A 25,032-nucleotide genomic window follows, 5' to 3' on the forward strand; every position below is an offset into this window, starting at 1 on the left:
TTTAGTGATGTGGACTGAGGAATAAAGTGGTTTTACCTCTAAGCTGTCTGATTGTGCCCTAGAGCTGTGTTGTAGAGATTTTTCCTCTAAATGCTGCAGTTATCAAGGCCATGGTGGAGCTATCATCTGCCCAGTTCTTGTGTATAGTCTAAAGTAAAGGAGTTCTGCTTTTCTAGAGACTACCCCCACATTTCAACTTTGCATGGGTTTTATATCCTTATCTGTGGCTACCCTGTGCTATTCATTGTATGGTTACAACTGAGCTATTCAGACCAGATCAGTTCCAGTTAGGGTTGTCTCACTCCTCTCTGCTGTTTGCCCTTCTTTTTCCAGACTATTCAAAAGTCAAAAGTCTAGCCCAATAACATCAATAACAACATTACCATCAGCCTCAGAGAGTTTGGTTTGCAGCCCATCTTCCTTCTTAGTGCAGCATTCTTTCTAATTCTGCTGTCTTGGCTCATGAAATATTACCCCTAGGATGCTAGAGCTGGAAATCCAAATGCTAGAGCTGGAGGGATCCAAAAGGAAACTCTGAGTCGCAGTGTTGCAATCCATCGGATAGACTCAAGGAAAGACTTGGATCAATAGATTCGCTGTTAACCTGCTACGCATAAGCAGGGTTGCATAACCCTGGCAAGTCATTTAACACTCTGTACGTCAGTGGGGAAATGAAGCATTTGTGTTTATGCATCTTTTTTTTTTACGTTTGTAGATTGAAACTGTTCTGAAATGCTACACCTCACTGAGGGGAATGTCAGCTGGTATTTTACCAATCTACCTAGGTCTGCTTTGGATCAGGTTTTCCATATCTCCCATATCACTGTCACTTCAAAGTCAGCTTTCAGTTGGCATATGTGGAGGTAGAATACATTTACTTCCCCCTCATTTACTTTCAACTGAGTCTATTTTTATCATATATGTTGAAGTTTATAAACCATGGAGTCAAACCACAGCCAAGCAGAGCAATTTAAGTTGTAGCCCAAGACCCTGTAGGTACTCCTACATCTTCCAAGAACACCTTTCTTCCATGGAGTTAGTTATGCACTTGGAGAAAAAAAAAAAAAAAAAAAAGATTCCTATACCCTACCCAAATGTGAACCTATCCTTAAATCACACAAATAGATTCTGGTAGATGACCTAAAGAAGTAATTTCTTCTCATCAGGAGCTTCTCTGCTTTGTTTGAACATAGGATTCAAATACAGTGTGACACTGCTTAGCTTCTTACTGACAGAAGCTGACATTTGCAAAGGATGGGCTGATCCTGATCGACAGCCTAGAGTTACATTTTTTTTTCCCCTTCATCAACAGCGGACAAGGTAACACCAGAGATAAGAGATATAAGAATAATAGCCCATGCATTTGCGGATGGACAGGGTGGAGAAGGAGATGCAGACAATTAGGGACTGAAGTGATGAGATGTTTCAGGAATTTCAGGAACAGTCCCAACTAAGGGGGCATTATGCCGAGATTTCAGTATTTGACAAACAAGAACTTTATGCTATATGTGCTCATCAAATGCTTGTGCTGCTATCCCTGATGTTTACCATTTTAGTAACCTCTGTGGTGAGAGAGACATTTCTGCCTCGTTACAAAAACCTTTGCAGAACCACTGCAGAGTTTAAGAACAAAAGCCTAACTGCACTGCCATTACAGAATTCTTTCTCTCCCTATGTAAAGGTTGTCACACATATTACTATTTCTAGTTCAATCATCACTGTGATACCTGAGCACCAAGCAGAGACTGTAACAACAGAATAGGGTTCTCCTATGAAGGCAAGGTAACTCTTGACTCCTGAAATGGCCAGGTGCTGTGCTTTGCTTGAATGAAGATGGTACAATAACGTGAGGACATAAACAGGAAGGATGGCAGAATAAGGTTAGAGGCAAGTAATAAGGGAAAAAGAAGTAATATGATTTTTAGTGTTTGTTTTTTGTTTTTTTTTCCTATGTGGGTATTTTCTCTCTACATGGTAAGAACCAAACTGTGAACGTGTTCCCTGACAAAGGCAAAGTATGCCCGCACTCCTCAAGCAAAAACAAAACTAAAAAGCCAAACCAACCATGGCGGAATCACATGTTGAGATCTGAACAGAACAGATACATTTTGGCAGGTATATAAAACCATAATTAAAATAAAATTATGAGTTTCTATTCTAACTTTTACTCACAACCCCTAAATCACAGTAGAAAAAGTCACCTCAGTTAAGGAAAGGGACCTTATTTCCTGGGCAGGCAAACATCTGCAGAATATGGTTCTCTTGCTTCCATGAGCATAACAAATGTGATTTGGTTTCATGAGAAGGTTTGACATATATGTCAGGTTTGACATATATGAGAGGTTTGACATATACTTTAATGAGCACACAGCTATTTCCCAGTCTACAACAGTCAGAACAAAGGCTACAAATGCACTTTTATAACTAGTCTTGCTCCTGGCTTTAAGATAGGATTACAAGTTCTATTCAATATTAAGAGGGCACAACTCTTCTTTTTAACAACAATGTTTTTGCTAGGCAGCAATGTTGCCCAGCATCAAGCAGTATTTTAGAAAATCTAAACAATGCTAAAAACAAAATGTGGCATTTGTTATCTGCATGATTTTACCCTTTTCATTGCAAATTATGAGTTATACTAGGCCTGCATACAGGAGGAAGTTGGATTTAATGGAGTTAGTGCACATGGGATGCAGTGGGTAGCATTGTATAACTACCATTGTCTTTGATAGTGGAATGCGTTTCCCCACGTGATGCTTGTACCTGGGCATCAGTGTAATTTGGTTTTGCACATGAAAGTGAAATGATGGGAAAGGAGTAATTTCCTTCCCACAAAGACCCACATTTTTTTCTTATCCACTGGTGAGGAAATGCTTCAAAGTGTGCTTCAGAGAGTGGTATGTGAGCCTCATAATGGACAGCTAAGTAACCACCTGTACATAGCAGTAATTTAGCCTTATACTCTGGCAGTAAGTGGTTGGTACTCTAATGACCCAATCTTTCAAAGCACGTAACTATGTGCTAACTTTAAATAACCACATTTGTTTCAACAGGGCAACATGCACGCTGACTTCTAACCACATGCTTAAATGGTTTGCTGGGTCAGGGCCAGAGAGTTCAGCATCTGGCAGGATAAAATCTTAAACCTTGTAGCATGACATTTTATCTTTCTTCATCGTTTCTATATATAGATCTGTTTTATGTTCATGCTGATATCTACTCTTAGAACATCATAGAAGTCGGTGCTTTTTGGAGACTTTTTTATTGAGACTTTAGAAGATTGAAGTTTTTTTATTTTATTTTATTTTTCCACTGATTTCTGATGTCAATGCCTAATTTCTTATGTTCTAATTTCCTACCCCATTTCTTTCTTTCTTTTGTTAAAAGAAAGAGAGATACCCGACTTGATTTCTTTTTCATTTTGCACAGCTGAAAGGAGGGAACAATTTCAGTGAGTTAACTGTTGCTAGCTATACTAGTTTTAAACTGGTTGAGATCATACTATCACCACCCTAGTTTTATTATTGTGGAAGTAATCCACAATCCTGGTGTGGCTGCTTTCAATTATTACATTTCTAATTGCTTCTAATTGCTTCTAGCTGTAGTTCAATATCAATCTCTGATAGCACTGTGTTAGAACATAATCATCTATGGCCCAAATCAGTATAAATATTTTGCTGCAAGAATTCTTATTTTGTAGATTATGTTAAATAGTACTAATAAGGAAAAAGGAAGAGTGAATATAGAAACTGTTGAAAAAAAGAGGATTTCAAAACATTTTTTTTAATTTCATTCAAGTATTCATCTTCCTTAATGCGTATCAAGTGGCTTTCAAAACCTATCGAAAAAAATTGATTGTTTATTCTAAAGGATGTGGATCAAAACCCAGAAGCAGGTATGTACTACTGCAGTTTTACAGCTAAGATTTCATAATGCCTTGAACTGAGAGAAATAAACAAGCAGTGTTTTGGAAGAAATTATTTCTTCTATCTTAGATACCTGAATGTTTGGGATGTAAATACACGGGTATTTGAACCCCACTCTTTGTTGTACAGTCCTGAGTTTCTTCATACAGATGTGCATCGAGAATAACCCTAGAACCCATAGAATAATACTTCTGTCAAAAGAGAAGGTTTTCTTTTGCTTGTTTATTTTTATTGGGGATAGGTTTTTTGTTGTTGTTGGTTGGGGTAGGGTTTACTTATTTATTTATTTTTAATTATTATGTTTTGTTTTGTTTTTGACCTCTTGTTCATTATAACTGTTACCCTGCAAACGATCAAGGGAGGAGAAGCTGCAGGGAAAATTTCAGTGTGTATCACGTTATATTAAATGCTTGAAGCCATTAATGTTTGGACTGGTTACTTGAAATGTTTCATATGGAATTTGTGGAGAATGTTCTGTCATGTCAAGAGCATCACTGCAGAATGTTTACATTCTAATACTTAGAATTGCTTTGCTTACTCATGCTGAGTTTTTAAAAGGTTTCACCTGAGGTGCATTCATGGAACTAAGAAATCTATTTAAGATTTTACTAAATTTCTGAGTTTGGTACATCTCGGTTTATACCTTTTGAAATTAAAATTATTATGTAGTTTAATGCATCTTCCAGAACTGCAAAATGGCAACTTTGAGATGTTTTCTTTGAGTGTCTATACCCTCTTTGCAAGAATGTTGTACTAATATAACTTTGTAAGAGTAGGATTGTGATGAGTATGCTTGCAAAGACTTTATTCCCTTATAAACTTAATATTTATTATCTTTATGCAGATAAAAATGGATGCCTGATAATTTCATAGCCATCAGTGAAAACAGCTGTCCTGATTTGCAAGGTCTGACTCAGAAAAACAACAGCTTCCACATAATGACTGTGTTCTCTAAGACCTAATCTTAAGTACTGTAACTTCCTGGGAGGGGAGGGAAGAGGGGAGAGCCATGCAGAGAGTTTGTCTGCGGTTCCACCTGTGATTTGGGAACTGGTAATTTGGGACCATTTGCTCTGGTGATGACTGGCTTATGTAATATCACTCAGCCAAGTTCCTTTACTGCTACTTGCCTCTGTTTTCCCTCTGGTTGAACAGAAACGATAATGGCTTACAAAATCACTTTGACTTTAGGAGCAATGAATTTCTTAGAAATCTACTGATCCATACTTGGGCAAGGCTTCTGTTGATGTTCATTGGTCTCCAGATCAGTCCTCACAGTTATGAAGTATTTTTATTTCTTGCAGAGAGGAGCCTGCCCTACTTTAGAATGAGTAAGTAACTTATGAACCAAAAGGTCAGGGCTGAGAGCAGGCCTGGCTGTGGGCTGAGTGAAAAGATGACCTTCTTTGGTGGATTTCTCTCTTCTCTCTCCTGGATTGAGATGGGGAGAGCACAGAAGGTAAGAGATCTAGGAGCTTGCTTGATTTTAAATTATAGGACTACTGGTGCTGTGTAGTCCCCTGCATAGCTGCGGGACTCCCTGCTTAGTTTGTACTAAGTATTGATGTGAAGGACAAGAAAGGAGCAGAATTTGCTCCAGCAGGGCACTTCTGAGAGTTAGGCTTCTCCAACTCTGCTTTGTTTGGTCAGCCTTTGCCTTGCACATCATGGTTGCAATCTTTCCCTTCGTGCTCTTGTGCAAATCATTCTGAATGCAACAGCTTCTGACACTCCTTCCTTCCTGCTCAGAGAGAACGTCTTCTGCTAAAAAGCAGGGAAGAAAGGCCAAACACAGAAGCTGACGGAAAAAATGTCTAGTGGCTGTTTTTCATTTAAATGTTCTCCAGGTTTATTTACTCCTTTCAGGCTTTTCACTCAGTTCAGTCTAATAATTGGAGTTCTTTTCTCCATTGCCTGCAGTTCACTGTCAAAAGAGTTGTGATGGCTGGGAGTATTAGTGATAACTGATCTGATAATTAAACAATATTGAAAAGCTAATATTGCCCATTTAGGATTTTCAACTGATGTGTAGCTTTTGTTTTTGTCATTGAGTCCTGCAGTCACTGCACATTGAATTTGTCCTTGAAAGACAGTGCTTTGTCTCTGGCTGCATTCATCCTCTTTTATTTAGTACACCTGGAATTCAGGCTTAACATAGATATTTTCTTGACTCCTTCCACTGTCCTATTCTAGGACATGATGTTTATTACAAAATACAGTTGTTAACTGTAATACAGTTCCTCTCCCAAGAGAAACTTGTGTTCTATCTCTAACTGTAGATAGATAATGCAATTGGAGAACTATATAAATGCAGTTTAAACATTCTGGAGCTGACATACTATATTTCATAGTAGACAGCATTTAAATAACTTTAATTTTATTAAGAAGCTGGAAAGAGATGAGCAGTTCTAGTTGCTATTTTCTGAATGTACAGCAGATGGTGCTTAACAAATGTTTTAAAGCCAAAGTATGAAAACAGCCAAGACCAGCAATCTGAATTTTAATCATGCTTTGTGGTCTTTTTAATTGAAAAAGCAGCAATTTGAATGGAAAGCCCCCAACAGGATTGACTTACTTCAATACACACGATGTACACAACGTATGAAGGATGGGGATAAAACAATTCTTCCAAAATGGCAGGATTGTTTCTCTTGATTGTTGCTCTTTCCCTCCAGGCTCATCAAGGCTTACTTAACTAATGGGAAAGATCCAAGCTCCCAAGTACTACTTGTCACATGGACAAAAGAAAGTGAAGAAAATTGTGATGGGACCCAGCCTGATGCTCCTGATTTCTCACTGAGGGAGTATTTCTTCATACACGTCAGTGAAATAATTTAGTTTTGTTTTCTCTGCTGGCACCAACAGATTAGCCTGTGCTGTGGCTGCGGGCAATCCTTTCCAAGTGTGGGTGGCACCTGTCTCATGACTAACCCAGAACTTGCGTCATTGTTTCTCCTCTTGGTATCTCATTAGCAAGATAAGCAAGGTTCTGCAACTCCAAGGTGCTATTTATGTTCTGCAGTGTTAAAACTTCAAGATGTATCTCTAATAAGGCAGCTGTCATTACATATGAGTATAAGCTACCTTGAGCCAAGAGAATAATATAACAGCTTGCAATGAGTCAGGGTGCTAAAGAGAATTTACTGACATGCTTAGTAAGTTTTAACTAAGGTTTACTCTTTTTGAGGCCTCTTTTTCTTTTTCCAAAAGTTCAATTTCTTATTACAAAAAAATGCATCTTTCTGTTTTCTGATGAAAGGGCTCACAACGGAGAGGGAAATTAGCTGTGCACAAATGCTGATAATCTACATTAAGAGTAGAAATACAAACATGTACACCAGTCATTACTAGTTAGTTGTGTATCAATCCCAACATTGTCTGATCTCTTCTTAACCTGAAGGGCACTTAGTCAGCTTACAGCAGACTGTGAACTGCAGAATGGCCATATAAAACTCATTAAGAAGACCTTTTAAACCCACATTATTGGCCTAAAATCTCTGGATTTGCACTGATGTGAAAAGAGTTGAATGTTTTTTAGATGCTCTACTTGGCTGCAAAATAGCTGGTCATACTATAGAGCTGCCACAAATTCAGGGTCAAAACTTGTCTCAGCGCTAATAGGGAATCAATTAGCTATTTCTGGAAGCCCCAGGAGCAGAGAAGATGGGGTACCCATACGTCTTAAGATCATCTGTCCTCATCCTTGCATGTGGCACTTTTAAAGGCAAGCCAGCCTGATGCAGCTGCAGGCCTAGTGCTGGCGCTAAGACTCCTTTAAGGAACTGAACATATGAATTGGATGCTTTTCCACCACATCTGCATGGGGATGCACATGATGACCTGCCAGTTGGACTTGGATGCAGGAGTCTCACATCTGTAGTAGACTTACTAGGATTCAAGAACTGAGTGACTTGAAATACGGGCCTGATCAGATTAACTTTGAAAACACACAGTGCCATGAGATGTTATGAATCATATCTACTAGCCCAGATAGGGGGGGAAAAAAACATCAGCTTTGCTGATTAAGCAAAGCCAGAGTTCAGGTTTGAGAGCAAAGGTGACTGGACCATTAATGATTCAGAGCCCCTGAGATGCGAGTGGAAAGCCTGCCACCAATTCAGCAAAGACGCTGAGGATCCAGTAGGACCATATGTGCAAAGGGTCCCTTGTTTCTTGCTCTGGAGCTGAAGAAGGACTGCTGCTGCTAGCATCTCTGTGGCATATGACGGCATGATTGTTCACAGGCAATGGGAAATGATGTGAATTTTTCTGAGATGTAGCCAAACAGAAATGGCAAAATTCTCTCTGAAACCACTGTAAAAGCAGACAATTAAAGGAGCCTCTGTTCAATGATCCTAAGGATGGTTCTAGAAGTAAGCAATTACAGCCAAGGTTGTTTGGAGCCTGTGTGCAAGCGTCAGTTTAGCCACCATCTGCAGCTGCTGGCCCACTTTCTCCCTTTGTTTAACTTTCTATTCTCCACAGGCTGCTGTGAGCAGACCACAGCGCTGCTGAGGCAATAATCAATACTCCTCTAATTTCAACTCACTTGACACTGAGAAAGCCAAGTTTGATCTTGAACTTGTTGAAACAATCCAGGGCAACAGACTGGTTTAAGTTGCAGATCCATTATGATCATAAAGCAGTAATAAAAAGATTCATTGTCCATTTTAAGGGTGAAGGTTATTTCTCCTTTCCCCCTAAAATCAGCATATCCCTTTCTGGTGTGGAGAATAATAGCGTTTCTCTACCTTGAGTCTTCCCAAGGTAATAACTCTCACCTCAAGCCAAATTCCTCCTGCCTACTTCTGTCCCTACCACAGCCTACAGCAAGCTGAACGGAAGCACAGACCTGGTTCTCCACAGACCTGCTTTAAGGGATGGGGAGACTGAAGTAGCATTAGAAGGATCGCCGAGTGAAGCCCTGATTAATCTGAAAGGAGCAAGCCTTACTGCTGTGTGCACCAGTAGCTGGTTAGAACCTGTGCTTTGAAATTTTCAGATTTGGGAAATCTGAAAGCCACCATCAAGGGATGCTTATTCAGTGTCACAGTTTCCAACGGAGGGGAAAAAATAATGAAAAGTTGAAAGTTAAACTAAGCTACCTTGCAGCAATGCTTGTTGTCTAAATTATGTCTCCTTTGCATGTCTGAGAAAGCAGGACACACACTGTGAGATGGGAACCTGCCTGGCTTCAGGCTAACTTGGAGCTGGAGATAATAGGGTGTTCCTGGGAGCAGATGGTATTGGGATACATCATTTAAAGATGTATGAGTTGTTATTTTCTTTACCTTTGGGTTTATCCCTACCACTGTGAACTGCAACAACCAAGCTGAATGAAAGTGACTTACGTTGGTGAAGTTAAACAACTATAAGTGCCTGCTGGCTTGGAGACATAGTATAAAAAGAAACTCTTACATCAACCACTTTGACCATTGAACTGGCTCTTGAGGTGTCCTTCAAGGCTGTGGGTGGCTGCTATTCAGTCTGCATCCAAGCTCAGCTCTCACTGAAACTGACAGGTGTGTCACACAGTTATTCAGAGAGAACAGAAAGGCAATTACACATCTTGTTTTTTATTATTGTTGTCAATTGGATCAACAGAAATCACCTTCTCAAGGCACGGAGCAGGATGACTAAAGTCTGAGCAGGAACTCTACAGTGAAATGGCAGCAAAGATGGAGCGGGGGCATTGATTTCATTGAAGCTGTGTGTGAAAGGAATCAAAAAGCAGGCAAACAGCAGGACAAGGTATTGTGAAAGTGAGACTGGAAGGGGATAAGAAAAGCTTGTGGTACACAGGGCTTCTTGGAAGGAAGACTTTATCCATGCACAACTGTGTTTATAAAAGCCATACTTTCCCCTGTCTTTGTACATAAACAAGACTACTGTATCGAAAACAGTAAGTCCTTACTGCAGCCAAACAAACATGACCTACATAATAAATTTCTAAGAAACAAAGTTTCATGTTGTGCCTAATTGCTTAAGGATTAACACTTAAGGAAAAAAAAGCAGGTGTTTGGACTGGATGCTCAGTAGCCTAAGTTTATGGAATTTATTTGTGGTGTAGTTTCAGAGCAATACTAGAAGCCATACCAGCTGGTGTAACATGACATAGTTGTTCAGTTCCTTTCATTATAAACCAGCAAACCTTTTAGGGCACTGTCTACACCTCGTAAATACACCTGACCTGTTGAAACAATCACCTTCTCCCTGCAGGAGCACACTATGATCAGAAGTGATTAGAAGAACAACATTTACGGAGCTCCGATGGTCCACACCTAGCTCGGCAGTCCTTGCAAGCACAGGGTTTCCTTTCACAGGCCCTAATGCTCACCTTCTTTTGTATGGTCTCTCATCACCTACCACTGCTGTGGCCTTCTATTTGGGGTTTAATGGCTGTGGCTCAGCTTGAGAGGATGAACATGGAAGACTTGCCAGGTAGCTCACAGTTCAGCCTCAGGTCAATGCTACAGAACTGTGTCTGCTGTAAGGTAGAGATGACAGCTTTACACCAGTGCTTTATGAAAAGACTATGAAGAAACTTTTCCAGACCCTCTCCTTCATGATTATCTATCAGTATGGCAGTGAACAGGGTGCTCATTAAAACCTTTATTTTTAAATAGAAAAGGCCTTCCCTTCGTGCATTTTTTTTTTTTTTTTTTTTTTAGAAAAAACAGTTATTAGCCAAATAACCTGTTTGCTTAAATCAGTATTACTTCCGTAGATCTGTATCAACTCCCCTTGACATATCCTAGGTTAGGAGAAGCATTCATTCAGAGGTAAGCAGATATGAATTTCTCTTTAAACTAGCCCAAAAAGCAGAGCCAGATCTGAATGCTGGTCTGATGAGAACTCAATGGGAAAATCCAGCTTAGACTGCAGCAGGATTGACTCTGCACAGTCTTAATAGGCAGCTCTGGATCAGAAACAGGAACTGTAGATCCAGCTCCAAAGCTTGCACTTCTTTCTAATGCCTGGCTGCTATTACCACGGACAAGCAAAGCACAGACCCAGATTTGGCTGATCTCTTTATTAACTTATCAGTTGTAAACAAGTAGATTCTACGAGTTCTTCTTGTGTTGTGATACTTCCCAGCAGCCACACTCATCTATTCTAACTTGTTAGCTTGTTCCAGATAGTCTAGAAAGCAAATCAGCCTCTACTGAAAGATGGGACAACCAGCTTTTCACAATTAGGGGTGAATCCATGACAAGACATTTCTAAAGTTTGTTACAAGCAATGACTGAATGCTATGACAACCCCGAATGTTCATCTCCATATTGGAATGAATAATGATTATATTATCAGGGTGATGTGAAATATTGACTACAAATGCATTATAAATGCTTTCCCCTCTGTAATTGCATGGGCAAGATTAACTGAAACTCTATAGGCTGCTATAATTTTTGTGATAGTTTGTAACTATACTTTATGGAACTTGTAATAAATTACCTATACTGGCAGGAAATAAATCAGAACAAATTTTATTTGGACTGTTAAGAAGCCAATAGTATATTTCTAAAAAGCTATATACACTGTTTATGGCATTTAAAACAAGTAAAAATATTGTTTTGGTTATTTTGAAGGTAAGTAGCAACTCTGCAGTCATTCTTTGCAAATTGTTTTCATTAGCTGTAAGCAATCTACATAGATTTTCACACCTGTACATTTAATTGTAAAGAAAGTTTGAACAGAGTAGATCAAAAGTGCATTTTTAGAAAACTGTTATGGCATGAATTTTGCTTTAAGGATACTTATACCATTAGCTAAAAAAAAAAAAAAAAGAAAAAAGATTCACATGGGTAACTTTGAAGACTGTATTTATGTGAACTGCCTTCACTAGCCGTAAATAACTACAGACTTTGCTCTGAATGATAAAAAGGCGATTTGAATTCTTTGTAAACCAGTTAGTTCTCACAAAGTAGTAATGGTCAAGGGGGGAGAAACTGTAAAACTTATTAACAGATTAAACCGTAACTTTTGTTTTGTTTTGTGGAGGTCTTTGTTGACAAGAAATGAGTAAACAACGGATTTGGCTTGGAAGGTATTAAGGTTGGGATCTGTTTTGGAGTTTGTACCCGTAGCTATAAAAGGAGTGTAAACCTCTTTTCTTTGAGGACTGTCTGGCAAAGACAGCCACATCTCAAGCAGCAGCGCTTCTCAGTTTGGCAGACATTTCACTTCAGGCTTTTCTCCCAGCAGAATGGCGAACACTACATGCAACACAGCAAGCCAGAACCACGCTCCTCCTTGGCACTCATCAGGCCGTGACTACAAACACAGGCAGACGGTGCAGTCACGTCCCTATAACCTCTGATGGGGCGTGCAGGTTTTCATCTCTTTGACGTAGCTGGTGCCCGAGTCCACGAGCTTCATGCTGTTGCACTCTGAGCCCCGTGCTTCTTCAGCCAGCTTTCCTTGGGGTGCCATCCTGGCAGGCAAGCGAGGCACTGGCCGCAACAGGTAAGGTTTCATCGAATGCTCTGTGCAGTGAGGCTTCAGTATGGTTCCAAGGCAGCCAACACCCTGAAGCGTCCAGCCAAGCCGGACCCGGGTCACCCCCCGGCTGATGCCAAGCGTGCCAAGGGCTCTCATCGCGAGTGCTGCAGGGCGAAGGCACACTTCTTGTAGGCGGCGTACAGCAACAGGATGGCGCGCAGCATCCTGCGGCACATGGCGGCGGCCAGTCGGGCCTCGGTCTCCCGCAGCCCGCCAGGCCCCGGCTGCCGCGGGGCCACCACCCGGCAGAAGGCCGAGCGCTCCGACACCCGCAGCGAGCCGCTCCAGCGCGGCGGCTGCGCCGTCACCGGCCGCCCGAAAACGGCGTCGAGGCCCCGCAGCCTCACGGCCTGCGGCCGCCGCCGCGCGGCCCCGCAGCCCGCCCGCCGCCGCCGCCAGCGGCGGCAGGCAGGCCCCGCGGAAGGGGTGCGCCGAAATGGCGGCGGCCTGCGGAGCGGGCGGCGGGGCGCCCCGCAGCCAGCGCAGCGCCTCGTCCAGGGGCGAGCGGGGCGCCCACAGCTGGTAACCGCCCGCCATCCGCCGCCCGCTGGGCCGCGGGGCCCGGGCTCGGGCCGGGGGCTGCCCGCAGAGCCGCGGCCGTTAGCTGGGGCCGGCTGGGGGCGCCCGGCGGCGGCCTGCCCGCATGCCGCTGTCCCTTTGCGCAGAACCGCTGCTGCTTCCCCTGGACGGTGGTTGGTGTGTTCCCCCTCACACACACCTGTCCCCACAGCTCTTCATTTTCTCTCGCTGTTGCGCTGTGGTCTCCGTCAAAAATGACTACCAGACTCACCTTCACCTCGTGATCTGATAATAATTCCTCACTGCTTGCTTAAAATCCCTCCATCATGTTAAGTTTAAACACCTTTATTTGAAGGCCCTTTTAAGAAAATAGCAAAGCCTTCTTTACCCAAATTTTCAGTCACAGTGAATGTCTTAAAAATTCAGAGTACACCAAATAACATTCAGCCTCCTCCCTCAATCAATAGGATACCATTTCCCATGTATTTACTGTCCTAACAGTCCGATTTTCCAGCTGTCTCTGCTGTCATCGGGGTTTGAAATTCTCAGTTTAAGCAGGAGCTGCACAGGGGAAAGGACTGAGCTTCTTTCTAGACAAACAATTTACTTGCAATTTTAGTTCTGGAGTGCTTTCACCAACAGTTGTAAATCTGCCTGTTACAGCACGTTTTCATTTTACTTCAGCTTGGAGTCACTGCAAATCTATATCGCGATGCAAGTTGCAGGATGTGCTTCTCCTTGAGGGGGAAAAGGTTGAGTTTTACAGATGGACAAATTTTGCCTAAGTGCTTCTGTACTGACGGAGAAATGTTACAGCATTTCAATAAGACCAATTTTATTTTCAGTCAAAAGCCTCCAGCAAGGAGGGCTGAAGAATGCTATGAACAGCAAGGTGGCTGAAATAGAAAAAGCTTGCCTTGAGTGGCAACTAAACTCACACAGAATAACAAAATAAACTTCTCAGTGGTAAATTGCTGAACTTCGCTGTAGTTAGCTTAGTGTTTCGAGTCGTGGCTGACTTGCCTATCATTGTAAACAAAATATTCCTTATAAATGGTTCCAATTTGATACAAAACTGTTGGAAGGCATACATATTAAGTACAGTGGAAAATATAACAAGTGTTCCTTAGAAATACCAAAGAAAATACATATCAAAACAGTCATCACAGTTACAAGAACACAAGAAATTCACAATCTGGAATTGCAGTTTGTTTTATTTGTGATCAGCAAAGAAGGATCCAGCATGGCCCATTTAACTTAGTGCAGCATAAGTTTTCATTTTGGATTAATTTCTCTGGGAATAGTTTTTTTTTTTTTTTTTTTTTAATTCACTCTAGCATCTGTGATTTGCATTAATATATGCAAAGCATTGTAACAGCCATACTCCTTCCAAAAGCAAATATCTTCAAAATTAAATGCTCAGTTTTTCTAAAGGGAATTATCTTTTGTTTAAAAAAATCCCTAAACATCAAACTTTTTTTTTTTTTAAACTCGCATACTGAGAGCACAGTGCTCTAGTTTTCACAGCAAAATGCACAAAGTGTTTAGGCATAACGATTTAAAGGGTTTAATTTTGCCTGTTATTAAACTGCTAAATTCCTTCACAATATACGCATATATGCTGGTTACACTGGAGTGTCTCCATTCAGTACTAAAAGCACTCTCATGAGTGTGTGTATATGTGCATACCATATATACACACACACACATAAGTACATACATGTTTTCTACCTACTCTGTGTAGGAGGCAGATTGTGATATTATTTCCTTTAATGAATCAGATTTTCAATCCTGAGTTTACTCCTCAGGCCTTTTATTTAGCACAATTTGCTACTGATTCAGTGAGAGCTTTGCTTCGTTACAGTCTGAATAGAAAATTGATGAAATCTTCACCTTTTGTTTCTGAGTTAATTCTGGGTGACTGTGATTTGTTTCTTACAGGCATCAGGGTCCTGGAAGTCCATGTTCTGTCTCACTATTGTTGATATCCAGAAATCTTTTCGTCCTGTGTCCTGTTTGTTTGGAAACCCTTCCAGGTCACCTTTTTTTAGATGTCAGCATACAGTCGGATTGTACCTTGCTGAAAATTCCCAAATCATGGGGAATTAAAAAGTAATAAATCAAAGATCTGGTGGAAACTGTGCCTCACTTCCATTTTGTCTCTTTGGATTTTTTTTCATATCTTGAATGTGTCTTAATTGTATAGGTATCTTTAAATGGTCAGTAGAATGGCCATTTGGAAAGACAAAAAACTATATTTGAGGCTGTATCACTTTTCTTTACATCCTTCTGATTGTTCAGATACTTTGTTTTCTGTGACTCAAGGCCTCAGGTTTATCATCATAGCATTTCCCACACTTTGCTTCATAAAAGAACCCCATGGCCTGTAATTAATGAGAGATGCTATAATTGTAACAACTTTGCTCATGAAACTGCTCTATTTTTACTTGGCTCTTGACATTCAGACTTGTTAACACGCTGACGTGTATTTTACACCATTTTACTAACTTAGCATCTTAACCATGCAGGCTAAATAGCATGTGCATTTCCCTAGCTTGGATGAATGCTGTTTAGGGGAAAAAAATCTTAATTGTCTTTCAGGTTTTCTTTGTTATTAGGTTACTGGGGCTTTTTTCAGTCAGTTTGACTGGAAGTTTAAATATATTGCTCTTTTGGCATCGCTGTTGCTGGCACTCCGTGGCAGCAACAAGGCTGATTCTTCACCCCAGTTTCCCAGGTGAGCACAGCGGTGCCTCCCTCATAGAGGTGAGAGTGACCCTGCAAAGACAGAACCATGCCATGATTCCAGAGCTGAAAGATCCCAAACCAGTGATTTCTCTCATTCCTGGCTCAAAGTTACAGGATTTGAAAAGCACTAGTACAAAAGGGCAACGGTTTTCATGTCTTTCAGCAATGAATTGTAGCTCTTGAAAAGTAATCAAAACTCAGAGCTGGGTGTTACGGTAATTGTCTGATGACTAATGAAGGACAAATGCCTCGATAATTAGGATAATTAAAGACTGAAAGGCTCTGGGTTAGATTTTAGAAACATCATTCATTCCTGTGCTTTTTTTCCTTCTGTTTGCTTACTCAATTTATCTTTTAATGGTTTATTTTAACCTCTGTTTTGCCATTTTACCTATAGTTTTTATATAACATAAACATGCATAGCAATTTTCTTCAACAGTTTATGGTAAGTTGTCTCTTCCTCTTGTATGCTTGACTGTTTGCTGTGTAGGCTTATCAGCTTTCAAAAACTGAAATTTTATGTTTTTACATATTAATTTTGGTATCTTCCAATTTTTCGTGATCAGATAAACTGGACAGTCTTTTCTCTCGGGGTGGCTGGAAAAAAAAGAGATTGTGTTTGAAATTGTAGCTGAGACAGCCACGTTATCAGCTGACTTGGAATGAAGATAATACCTGTATTTGGAGTTTTGTCATCTCATTTTTTTAAAAAAGGAAGTGTGATGGAGCTTTGTAAGCAAAGACTGCAGCAGCAGCCGCCCGGAGAAAATGAGATTGTTTCCTGATCAGCTATTTCAGAGACATTTTTTTGTTCTCAAAATTTTAAGAGATCTGTCTAAAGATATTAGGGTCACATAAACATAAACTTCTTCAGCATGTTGCTTCAGTTTAAAGTGAGTGTAGTGGGTTTACATGGCAAGGTTTTGGTAGCAGGGGCCATAGGGGTGGCTTCTGTGAGAAGAACCTAGAAGCTGCCCCATGTTTGGTAAGGGCCCCACTGCTGACCAGAGCCGAGCCAATAAGCGACGTTGTTTTGCACCTCTGTGAGAGCATATTTAAGACAGGGGAAAAAAAACAAAAACGCTGTGCCACACAGCAGCTGGGAGAGTGACAGGAGCGAGGAACAGCCTTGCAGGCGCCAAGGTCAGTGAAGGAGGGGGAGAGGTGCTCCAGGCGCCGGAGCAGAAGTCCCCTGCAGTCTGTGGTGAGGACCATGGTGAAGCAGGCTGTCCCCCTGCAGCCCATGGAGTACCACAGTGGAGCAGGGTTCCACCCTGCAGCCCGTGGAGGAGACCACAGTGGAGCAGGTGGACCTGCACTGACGGAGGCTGCGGCCTGTGGAAGACCCCTGCTGGAGCAGATTCCGGGCCGGACCTGTAGCCCGTGGAGAGGAGACCACGCAGGAGGAGGTGACCTGGCAGGAGCTGCTGCCCGTGGGGGATCCAGGTTGGAGCAGTTTGCTCCTGAGGGATGGACCTCGTGGTATGGACCCGTATCTGGAGCAGTTCTTGAAGAGCTGCTGCTTGTGGGAAGCCCACACCGGATCAGTTCACCAAGGACTGCATCCCGTGGGAGGGACCCCACAGCACAGGGGATGAGAGTGACCGAGAAGGAGTGGCAGAGAAGCTGCGCTATAGACTGACCATAACCCCCATTCCCCCGTTCCCCTGCGCCGCTCGGGGGGAGGAGGTGGAAGAGGGTGGATGGGGGGGAAGGTGCTTTTGGTTTCTTTCCTTTGTTTCTCACTTTTCTAGCTTGTTAGTAATTAGCAATAAATCTTACTATCTCCCTATGCTGTGCTAACACTGAAACATAGACAGTCATGGGTATGTTCTTAACATGGTTATTTTTTTTAAAAAACAGCCTGTAATTTTTCCTGTTCTAAAAGCATGTCCTGAACCCTGTTAAACTGAGCATCTTTTCGAGATGTCATTACAAACTATTCAATCAGCTTGAAGTGTTTTCAGCAGAACTTTGGTGTAAGCCATAGTTTTACAAAACACAGGAAGAATGCAAAATATTCATTAATAACTGTTTTCCATTGCTTCATCTGGTAGTGATTTATATGCAAAAGTCTCTGTTCATGGCATGCTTTTCTAATTCTTTTTCCATTTGGAGAGGGGAGAATAGTTTAAATGCTGATGCAGTTAGAAGGTGTTTAAAATGACCATACAAATCAGTACTGTTAGGAGTTTTAGTTTTGTGTCGGTTTTGTTTCATTTTGCTTCATTTGCTTCAATTAGGACACCCACTAGAGGGAGTAGTGATAATGTTTTAAGGCTGAAGAAGCTGAACAAATAGTGCTAGTAGTATTTGGGTGGGTCTGGGGCACTGGCCCTGGGTTCCTGCCTCTCTTGAATGCCCTATTCCCCGCTAAGCGATGAGCCAAGTATTCCACAAGACGCGCCTCGCAGTGCTCTGGAAACACTCTGGATAAATAGTTTTGAAGAAAGGCTGGTGCTTCCTTTCTAACTTGCATAACAGCATTGTTGAAAGACTACTGAAGAGCATTTTAAATGATAAAATGAACCTCAGCAGCTTTTTTTTCTTCGTGGATAAAATTAATATGCAATCATATTGTCCTTCTGATCATCAGAAGCAATATTTTAAGCTGAACTTTGCATTTAAAATTATGTTGGCTGTTTTATTTATTTATTTTCTCCAGGAGTAAAAGAATTTGTAGTTGGGAGGAATAAAATATATTTAAGGAAAAATATTTATTTTCTTTTGAACTGAATTTTCTATCATACAGCTAGATGTTACTATGCTGTAGATAAAAGAAAAGCTGGGAAGCTTAAAAAGATTTTGTAGACTGATGAAGGGACATAGGTGTTACAATGCTCGAGTATTTATGATGGTTACCTGTGCATCCAGCCCTGTGTTAAAACTGATGGTCCATTGTGGGGTACCTACACTCGATTAGAAATGACCAAACAGGAGCTGTAACATCTAGGGCACTGAATAGGAAACACTTAGCAGAGGCAGTGCTGGTGGGACAGCATGTAAGTAGCTGTCACAATGCTTCTCTCTATTTTTTATTTTTTTTTTTGTCAAAAGCCTCATTAGTGAACGTCTTTGAGAAAAGTTGTTTTTACATACCAAATTTTATTTCACTCCTCCACTTCCTTCCACTCCCTCCATCTTTTGGTAGTTGTGTGAAGTACGAACATTATGTACCCACATCAATTGGAGTATTTTCTGCTCTGTTTTTCTCTTTTTTATAATTCCTCCCCTCTGAAATATGATTTTATTTGTATATTGCTGAGCTTGAGTAATAGCGATAAATGATTTTGCAGGACAGATGTTTATACCTCTTTTGGCTTTTCTTCTACAGCTAGCAGACAGGGGGAACTGTAAGTAGTGATTTACTAATGTGGAACAATCTCTTTAACCTGTTTAAATCATTACTTTAGCATCTTGTCTTCTGATAGCCTTCAAAAGGAGATAGGCACTTCAAAGAGGCTGGTCATTTCAAAGCATGCACGAGAATATTATGTATAAACATGTAGCTGACTTTTTTTTTTTTTTTGAAAAAGATAGAAATGGTTATTTGTTTTAGTAGCTGGTTGATTTTCTTACACAGGAAATGATCAAATCTTCAAAAGCCTTCAGTTCAAGCTTAAACGAGCTGCTAAAAGTTTGAATAGTTACCTCAGTTCTTCTTGTCCTTTCTCCTATTTCATCTGTCCCATTCTTCATTGCCATCTTCTAATTTAGTGCTTTGCAGAGAATCCTGTTTTGTAACCTGTTCAAAAGCCAAAATACTCCCTTTTTTTTTTTCCTACACTTTTGTAATGGATAAATATGGACTAGTCAGATGGCCTGCACAGCATTGCAGCGTCATATAAAAGCCCATATTGGGAGGGACCTCTGCAGATTGTGTGGCCCAAGCTTTTGTTGAAAGCAGGGCCTTAAATCACATTATCCAAGGCCCTATAAATTCTTGATACTTCCATCAATGGATATCCCATAGGACAACCTATTCAAAAAAAAAATTTTTTTCTAATGGTACAGTATTTTTCCTTGTCTGTGTTGACTTTCTTCTGAAGCCATTTGCACCCATTGCTCCTTTTCTGTCTCCTTGCCTCCTTGTGAAGGGAGTTCCCGCATCTCCACTGTAATTATGTTTTAGATACTGCAAAACTCTGGTGAGATCCCCTTTAGCCTTGACTTTTTTAGGCTAAAAAAAAAAAATAATAAAAATCCAGTTCTTTTCATCTTTCTTCATCTGTAAAGTTCTCCAAACCTCTCTGCTTGCCCTCCGAGTGGGTCCTCTCCAGTTTTTTCAGTGTCTCCCTCAAACTGGGGAGACCAGAGGTAGACCCAGTATTACAGGTGTGGCCTAATGAGTGCTAAATGACTGGCATAATCACAGCCCCTGCTCTGCTGGCTTTGCTCTTGTGAGCACTTGCCAGCACTTAGGCATAGTTATAATTTGAAGACATGGGGGAAAAAAAAAATCACCGACAGGAATTGATTATGCACCTGGAACAGTCCTGGTAAGTGAAAACTGAATTTAAAAAAAGGATCTCATAACTGAACATATGCTTTTGCAACCAAATCTAAATTTTGACACAAAAAGTGAGGTGTTCTAGAATTAAATGGCATAATTGTGTTAAAACGGAAGTGTTACTTTTGGCACAGCTCTTAAAGGGGAACAAAAGAAATTGAATTTATATCACCAAGCCTGCTTTTGTCAGTAACTGTTCCCTTACTGTAAATTCAGTCTGGGTTGAAGGGCCTGTAATGTGTGTCAGCTCTGTATTTTGTCAGAATTACTGTATCTGTTTTTTGTGGGGGGAGTAAATCTGGTGTGTCCTCGTTACAGGCCTTGTCAAGCTGAATGAATGGTACATGTACCAAAAATATAGGCTGCTGTTAAAGTATGGCATCTTGAAATATCTACCATTTAAATTGCAGCTAGATAGCCTAGCTATTCTCAAATTTCTTTTAGTCTGGCTGATGCGTGTAGGCAGCAAGCAGGCTGTGGTATGGCCAGATGGCATCTGACTCCCTGGTTTGTTATCAGTAGAAGAAGACTGTAACTTTGTTAGATGAAAGAAACTGAAAGAGTTATTCTGTATTTGGAGCACTAAACCAAGATTAAATACAGTACAACCATGCCATAATTATTGAACTAATGGTGCAGTAAAATCTCTCTGAGATCTGTCTGTTGAGTCTTTGGTGTGGGAGAAGAGGGAGTTTCTAGTAGGTCAGAATTTTCATACTGAATGAAAATCACTAATATATAGTAATTGTTCTGCAGCCATCTGTGCATAAACTAAATATTTTTTTAAATGAATTTATTTGCTGTGGAACTAGTCATGCACAAAAACACTCCCTGTCATCTATTTTCAGAACAAAACCATGAGACTTATCGAATGCTTAACACTGATGCTTTGTGCTTAAGCTAAAAATTCCTGTTGTTGCTTTCTTCTTTCCCAGCAGATTTATTTGCTGCTTTCCACTTCTCCTTCTGGAAGAAGGGTTAAAAGGATTTTGGTTTCTCTAAGAGGCTTGCTGTTTTAACAATATAGCTTATTAGTCATGGTCTCCTTGAAGTTCAAAATGCTTTTGAATAAGAATAGAGTTGAAGCTGGTATAAGATGAAAAACTCTTGCTAAACGTAAGCATTTTGGTGAGGAAAAAGTGCGGTCTGAATTACTGAATGTATTAGTGAATGTTCAAATAGTGTAGCAGCTTGCAAAATTTTCTTCATTCATCCTCACAGGCACAAAAGTGACCACTCTTTTATCCTCCCCCAGATTTTTCTCCAGCCCTTCCTAATTCTTCTTTGCATTGACTGGATCTTTGTGAAGACTTTTTAAAACCATCTTGCCTGAGCAGGAGACAGACCTGTGCCGCAGAGTCACTGTGGCATCTCTGCTTGGGGATGTGTACACGTTTGTCTTTCCCATAAAAATGCAGCATCTTTAACACTGCAATTTCTTTCTAGAAGGACCTCAGAGGCCTGCTTCTCATCTCATGCAAGATAATACATTTGAAATAAATCTTTTAAGGACACTGGTACCAATCTGTTATGCCATGGGACTCCAGTTTTGAGTTTATAGAATACAACAGTATTCTGCTAAATACTGACTGGCATTTATAATCTGTCTTAATTCAAGAATAAACCATTTTTAAAAACAGCAAAATGTCTCACAGACAGTAGTGAAATGCATAAGCTGCACTCTGTGTGGTAGTGATGCAGGGGTTGCATGTAGCACAGTCCTTCATGAGCAAAGTATCTATACAGCTAAGGCTTGATTATGCAAAAAGAAAGTCTCTGAGAGGGTGTGTTCACTTATAGACAGTAGTGGATATGGACTGCAGTATGTACTGTGTACAGCCACCTATCTTCCACACATGCTAGGCCTTTATTTCCTTTTGCCTACAACACTACTTTAAATAATGCTAACAAAGCGCAAAAGTGAAATTTCCCAGAGAGGCACTAAAAAATCTAAATTGTCAAATTGACAACATCTAGAATTCTTAGATTACTGTTGCTTCATACTGGAAGAAGAAACCCCAAAGTTAATCAGTAGAAGTTGAGCTTTGACAGTCATTCAGTGAGAATATGCTTAGTTCTGTACAGCCTCTTCAGTCAGAGAATCACATTCTCAATCAGTTCCCATGTGGGAAGAAAAAAGAAATAATATCACAGGCTCTGGAGCACTCCGGACCATTCCCGAAGCTGATTTAACTTCAGGAGGACTTTTCAAACTGTTTTTGGATGACCTTCCTCTGCCTAAACAGGCTGAACTGATTTGGTGAATGGTTGGATGAGCCAGTGGATATACAGTTGTATAGATCAGCTCAGACAATATTCAGTAACTTTCTGATCAACTGCCAAGCCCAAATCTCAGGCTTAAGACTCCAGATTTGTGTTGCTTTTGAATAACATTTCTTGTCTGACGTTTCGGCTCTAAGAAGATAATGATAAGAAAAGGTGTGCTGAAGGAGCACATTTCTCAAGCACTTATTCATGCTGCTTTTCAAGCAGTTTCAGGGTGACTTCTTTTGTTTCTGGTGGAGGACAAGGGCGATGGTCTGTGCTATAAGTCTTATACAGAACTGCAGCTTTCAGAAGAGGCTGGTGACTATCATTCCCTGAGCAACACTGGGAAAGGTATTGTTGCACAAGGAGAGAAGAAAGTAATCTTTAATCTCTCAGCCATGATACAAAGTTCACAAAGAAGAATGGATTTTCTACCAGAAAGACTTCAGTGATCATGCATTTATATTCTCAATTTCCTAATCTCAAGAGGTTAAGTAATTACAGTGTTATTTCTATGAGTAAAGAAAAAAACTCAATTAGATTTAAAACCAATGAGATGAGTATTAGGGGTACTACAGTTACTCTTTACCAGCTGATTCTCTTGCACTGAATAACAATATATAACACAGGGAAGGAATGCAGTTTTCTTCTTCTTAATTTACTGTCAATAGTTCAGTCCCAGCTGCTTAGTAGAAAAACATTTACCAGAGTAAAGGAAGTGCTTTACAAATTGGATGTATATATGACCAGGTCTAGATGTTTATTACTTTTTTGTTGGTGATGGGTGTTTGTCTTTTTTTTATTTTTCCTTCTATGGAGAGTAATAGAAAAACTGTATAAATAGCCATGTTTAAAGGGGAAAAGTTGCTGGGTTTTTATGTGTACAAAGAGAATTTTAATATGTGATTTTGCAGCCCACCTGTACTGTTTCGTGCTCCAAGACTTGATGTCTCCATGTAATTTCAAAAGCCGAACACAAACACTTATCTTTTTCCTAACACAAAGTTTATGCATGTGCAACTTAAATGGTTTTGGTGGTTACTCTTGACACACATGGGTGTGAATCAGGGGATGGTTAATATAATTGTTTTTGCGCAGGGGTTTCTGTGTGCTAATAGTATAAATATTTGTATGCAAATAGAGAGGAGCAAGCAGAAACAGACTGTCTGGCTTTTAGCATTGCACTTGGAAAGGGGTTTGTCCATAGCACCAGCATGTCTGGCTCTGGCTTACTGCTTGTGAATACTTGGGATACAATTAGGACTGATAGCATAAGCACAATTGAATTTTTCTGCACAGCACTGCCCCCGGCTCATACGTTTAGTTTATGATTGATAACTTGGCTGCAAAAACAAATTCAGTTATCTAGGAGGAGTTTGCTGGCTGTACTTGTGGCTGGATCAGCATATTCCAAATGTGGAGGGTTCATAGTTTATCATTCTGTTAGGACTGCACTGGTTCATCGCTGGAGTGGAGATAGCTCAATCCTGCAAGGTTGTTAATGAGCTTGGACTGAGAAAGGGTGGAAGTGAAGATTTCTGGGTTTCCGTAGTTTTAGATGCTAAGTAAAGAGGAATTCTGAAGTCCGTCCAGAAGACAAAATGGCTTACCAGAGACTAAATAACCTACCTACAGTAAAACTGGGGTATTGCCATATACTCGTTGGAAACATAAAAATCTTGTCTTTATTCACTGAATTCATCCATTGTTGTCATCTTACCTGAATAGTGTCATGGATAAGAGAATTAGCTATTAAAAGAGGGAAAGGAAAGGAAAAGATTACAACACTACCTCTCGTGTTTTCTGTTGCACCCATTTGAGGAGGAGGGAAAGATGTTAACAGTTAAGTAGATCAGTGGATGGTATATTCTAATATGGACCTTTGGCAATTAAAGGAGTGAGATATCTCCTTTCAGAGAAGGTGAAGACATGCCACAGATTTACTGCCCTCTCCTCTCTGAGCTGAAGTTGGGGTTCCCATTACATGTCTTTTAAATGCCATAGTGAAGAGCTGCTGTCTCCTGCTGCATGGAATCACAGCTGTTTGGTCCCTTAGTAGAAGATTGGATGTGGATCAGAGAAGGATTAAGACCTGCTGGACATGGAAATAGACTTCCTAGTGTGAGAGCCATCAACTATCTCAAGGCTTTGTAGCTGCTGACATCTGAGATTTGTATTAGGAAGGAGTAAACGGTATTGTGACAGGGGCTTTCAAAGGTTTTGACGGGTTGGATAGCACCCAACCCCACCTGAACACTTAGCTCAACTTGGACATCAAGCTGTGGGAGAAGCCCTCTCCAGAGCATGGCATAAACCTGCTGTCAGCTTAGCCAATTCCTCGTTAATAGAGCAGATCAGGAAAACTTGCTCTAAGGAGGGGCTAAAACTTCCTCTATATTATCAAGTCTTACTGAAAGAAATAAGGTAAAGTCTATTTTATAAAATATTGATAAAATTCATGCAGATGACTTTTTACCCTGTATTCAACAGCACGATGAACATGCTTTTTGGAGACATTAATTAACTGAAAGAGCCCTTTAGTTAAAGCTGCGGCAGAGTCTA

General features: G+C 40.6%; 2 protein-coding genes and 1 long non-coding RNA gene across 3 annotated transcripts in view; 2 read left to right on the forward strand and 1 right to left on the reverse strand.

Moving 5' to 3' along the window:
• The first annotated feature begins 3,683 nt into the window (after positions 1-3,683).
• LOC136790098 (uncharacterized) lies at positions 3,684-7,050 on the forward strand. Its single transcript, XR_010829358.1, has 4 exons — positions 3,684-3,892; positions 4,768-4,829; positions 5,228-5,382; positions 6,599-7,050. It is a non-coding gene; the product is annotated as an uncharacterized lncRNA (long non-coding RNA).
• Positions 7,051-10,940: 3,890 nt separating this feature from the next.
• LOC125184197 (FANCD2 opposite strand protein) lies at positions 10,941-13,759 on the reverse strand. The gene is given in 2 exon segments (XM_066992275.1): positions 10,941-12,785; positions 12,787-13,759. Coding segments are annotated over 2 exon segments (444 nt in total). The 5' UTR covers positions 12,963-13,759; the 3' UTR covers positions 10,941-12,517.
• A 2,198-nt stretch (positions 13,760-15,957) lies between these two features.
• Positions 15,958-25,032, forward strand: part of LOC136786338 (neuropeptide S receptor-like) — a 120,990-nt gene continuing 111,915 nt past the window's right edge. The window contains exon 1 of the mRNA XM_066992274.1: positions 15,958-16,137. The gene's annotated coding sequence lies outside the window, so the exon portion shown is untranslated. The remainder of the gene's footprint in view (positions 16,138-25,032) is intronic.

Source organism: Anser cygnoides, chromosome 2 (assembly GCF_040182565.1).
Source record: "Anser cygnoides isolate HZ-2024a breed goose chromosome 2, Taihu_goose_T2T_genome, whole genome shotgun sequence".
Taxonomy (NCBI): Eukaryota; Metazoa; Chordata; class Aves; order Anseriformes; family Anatidae; genus Anser; species Anser cygnoides.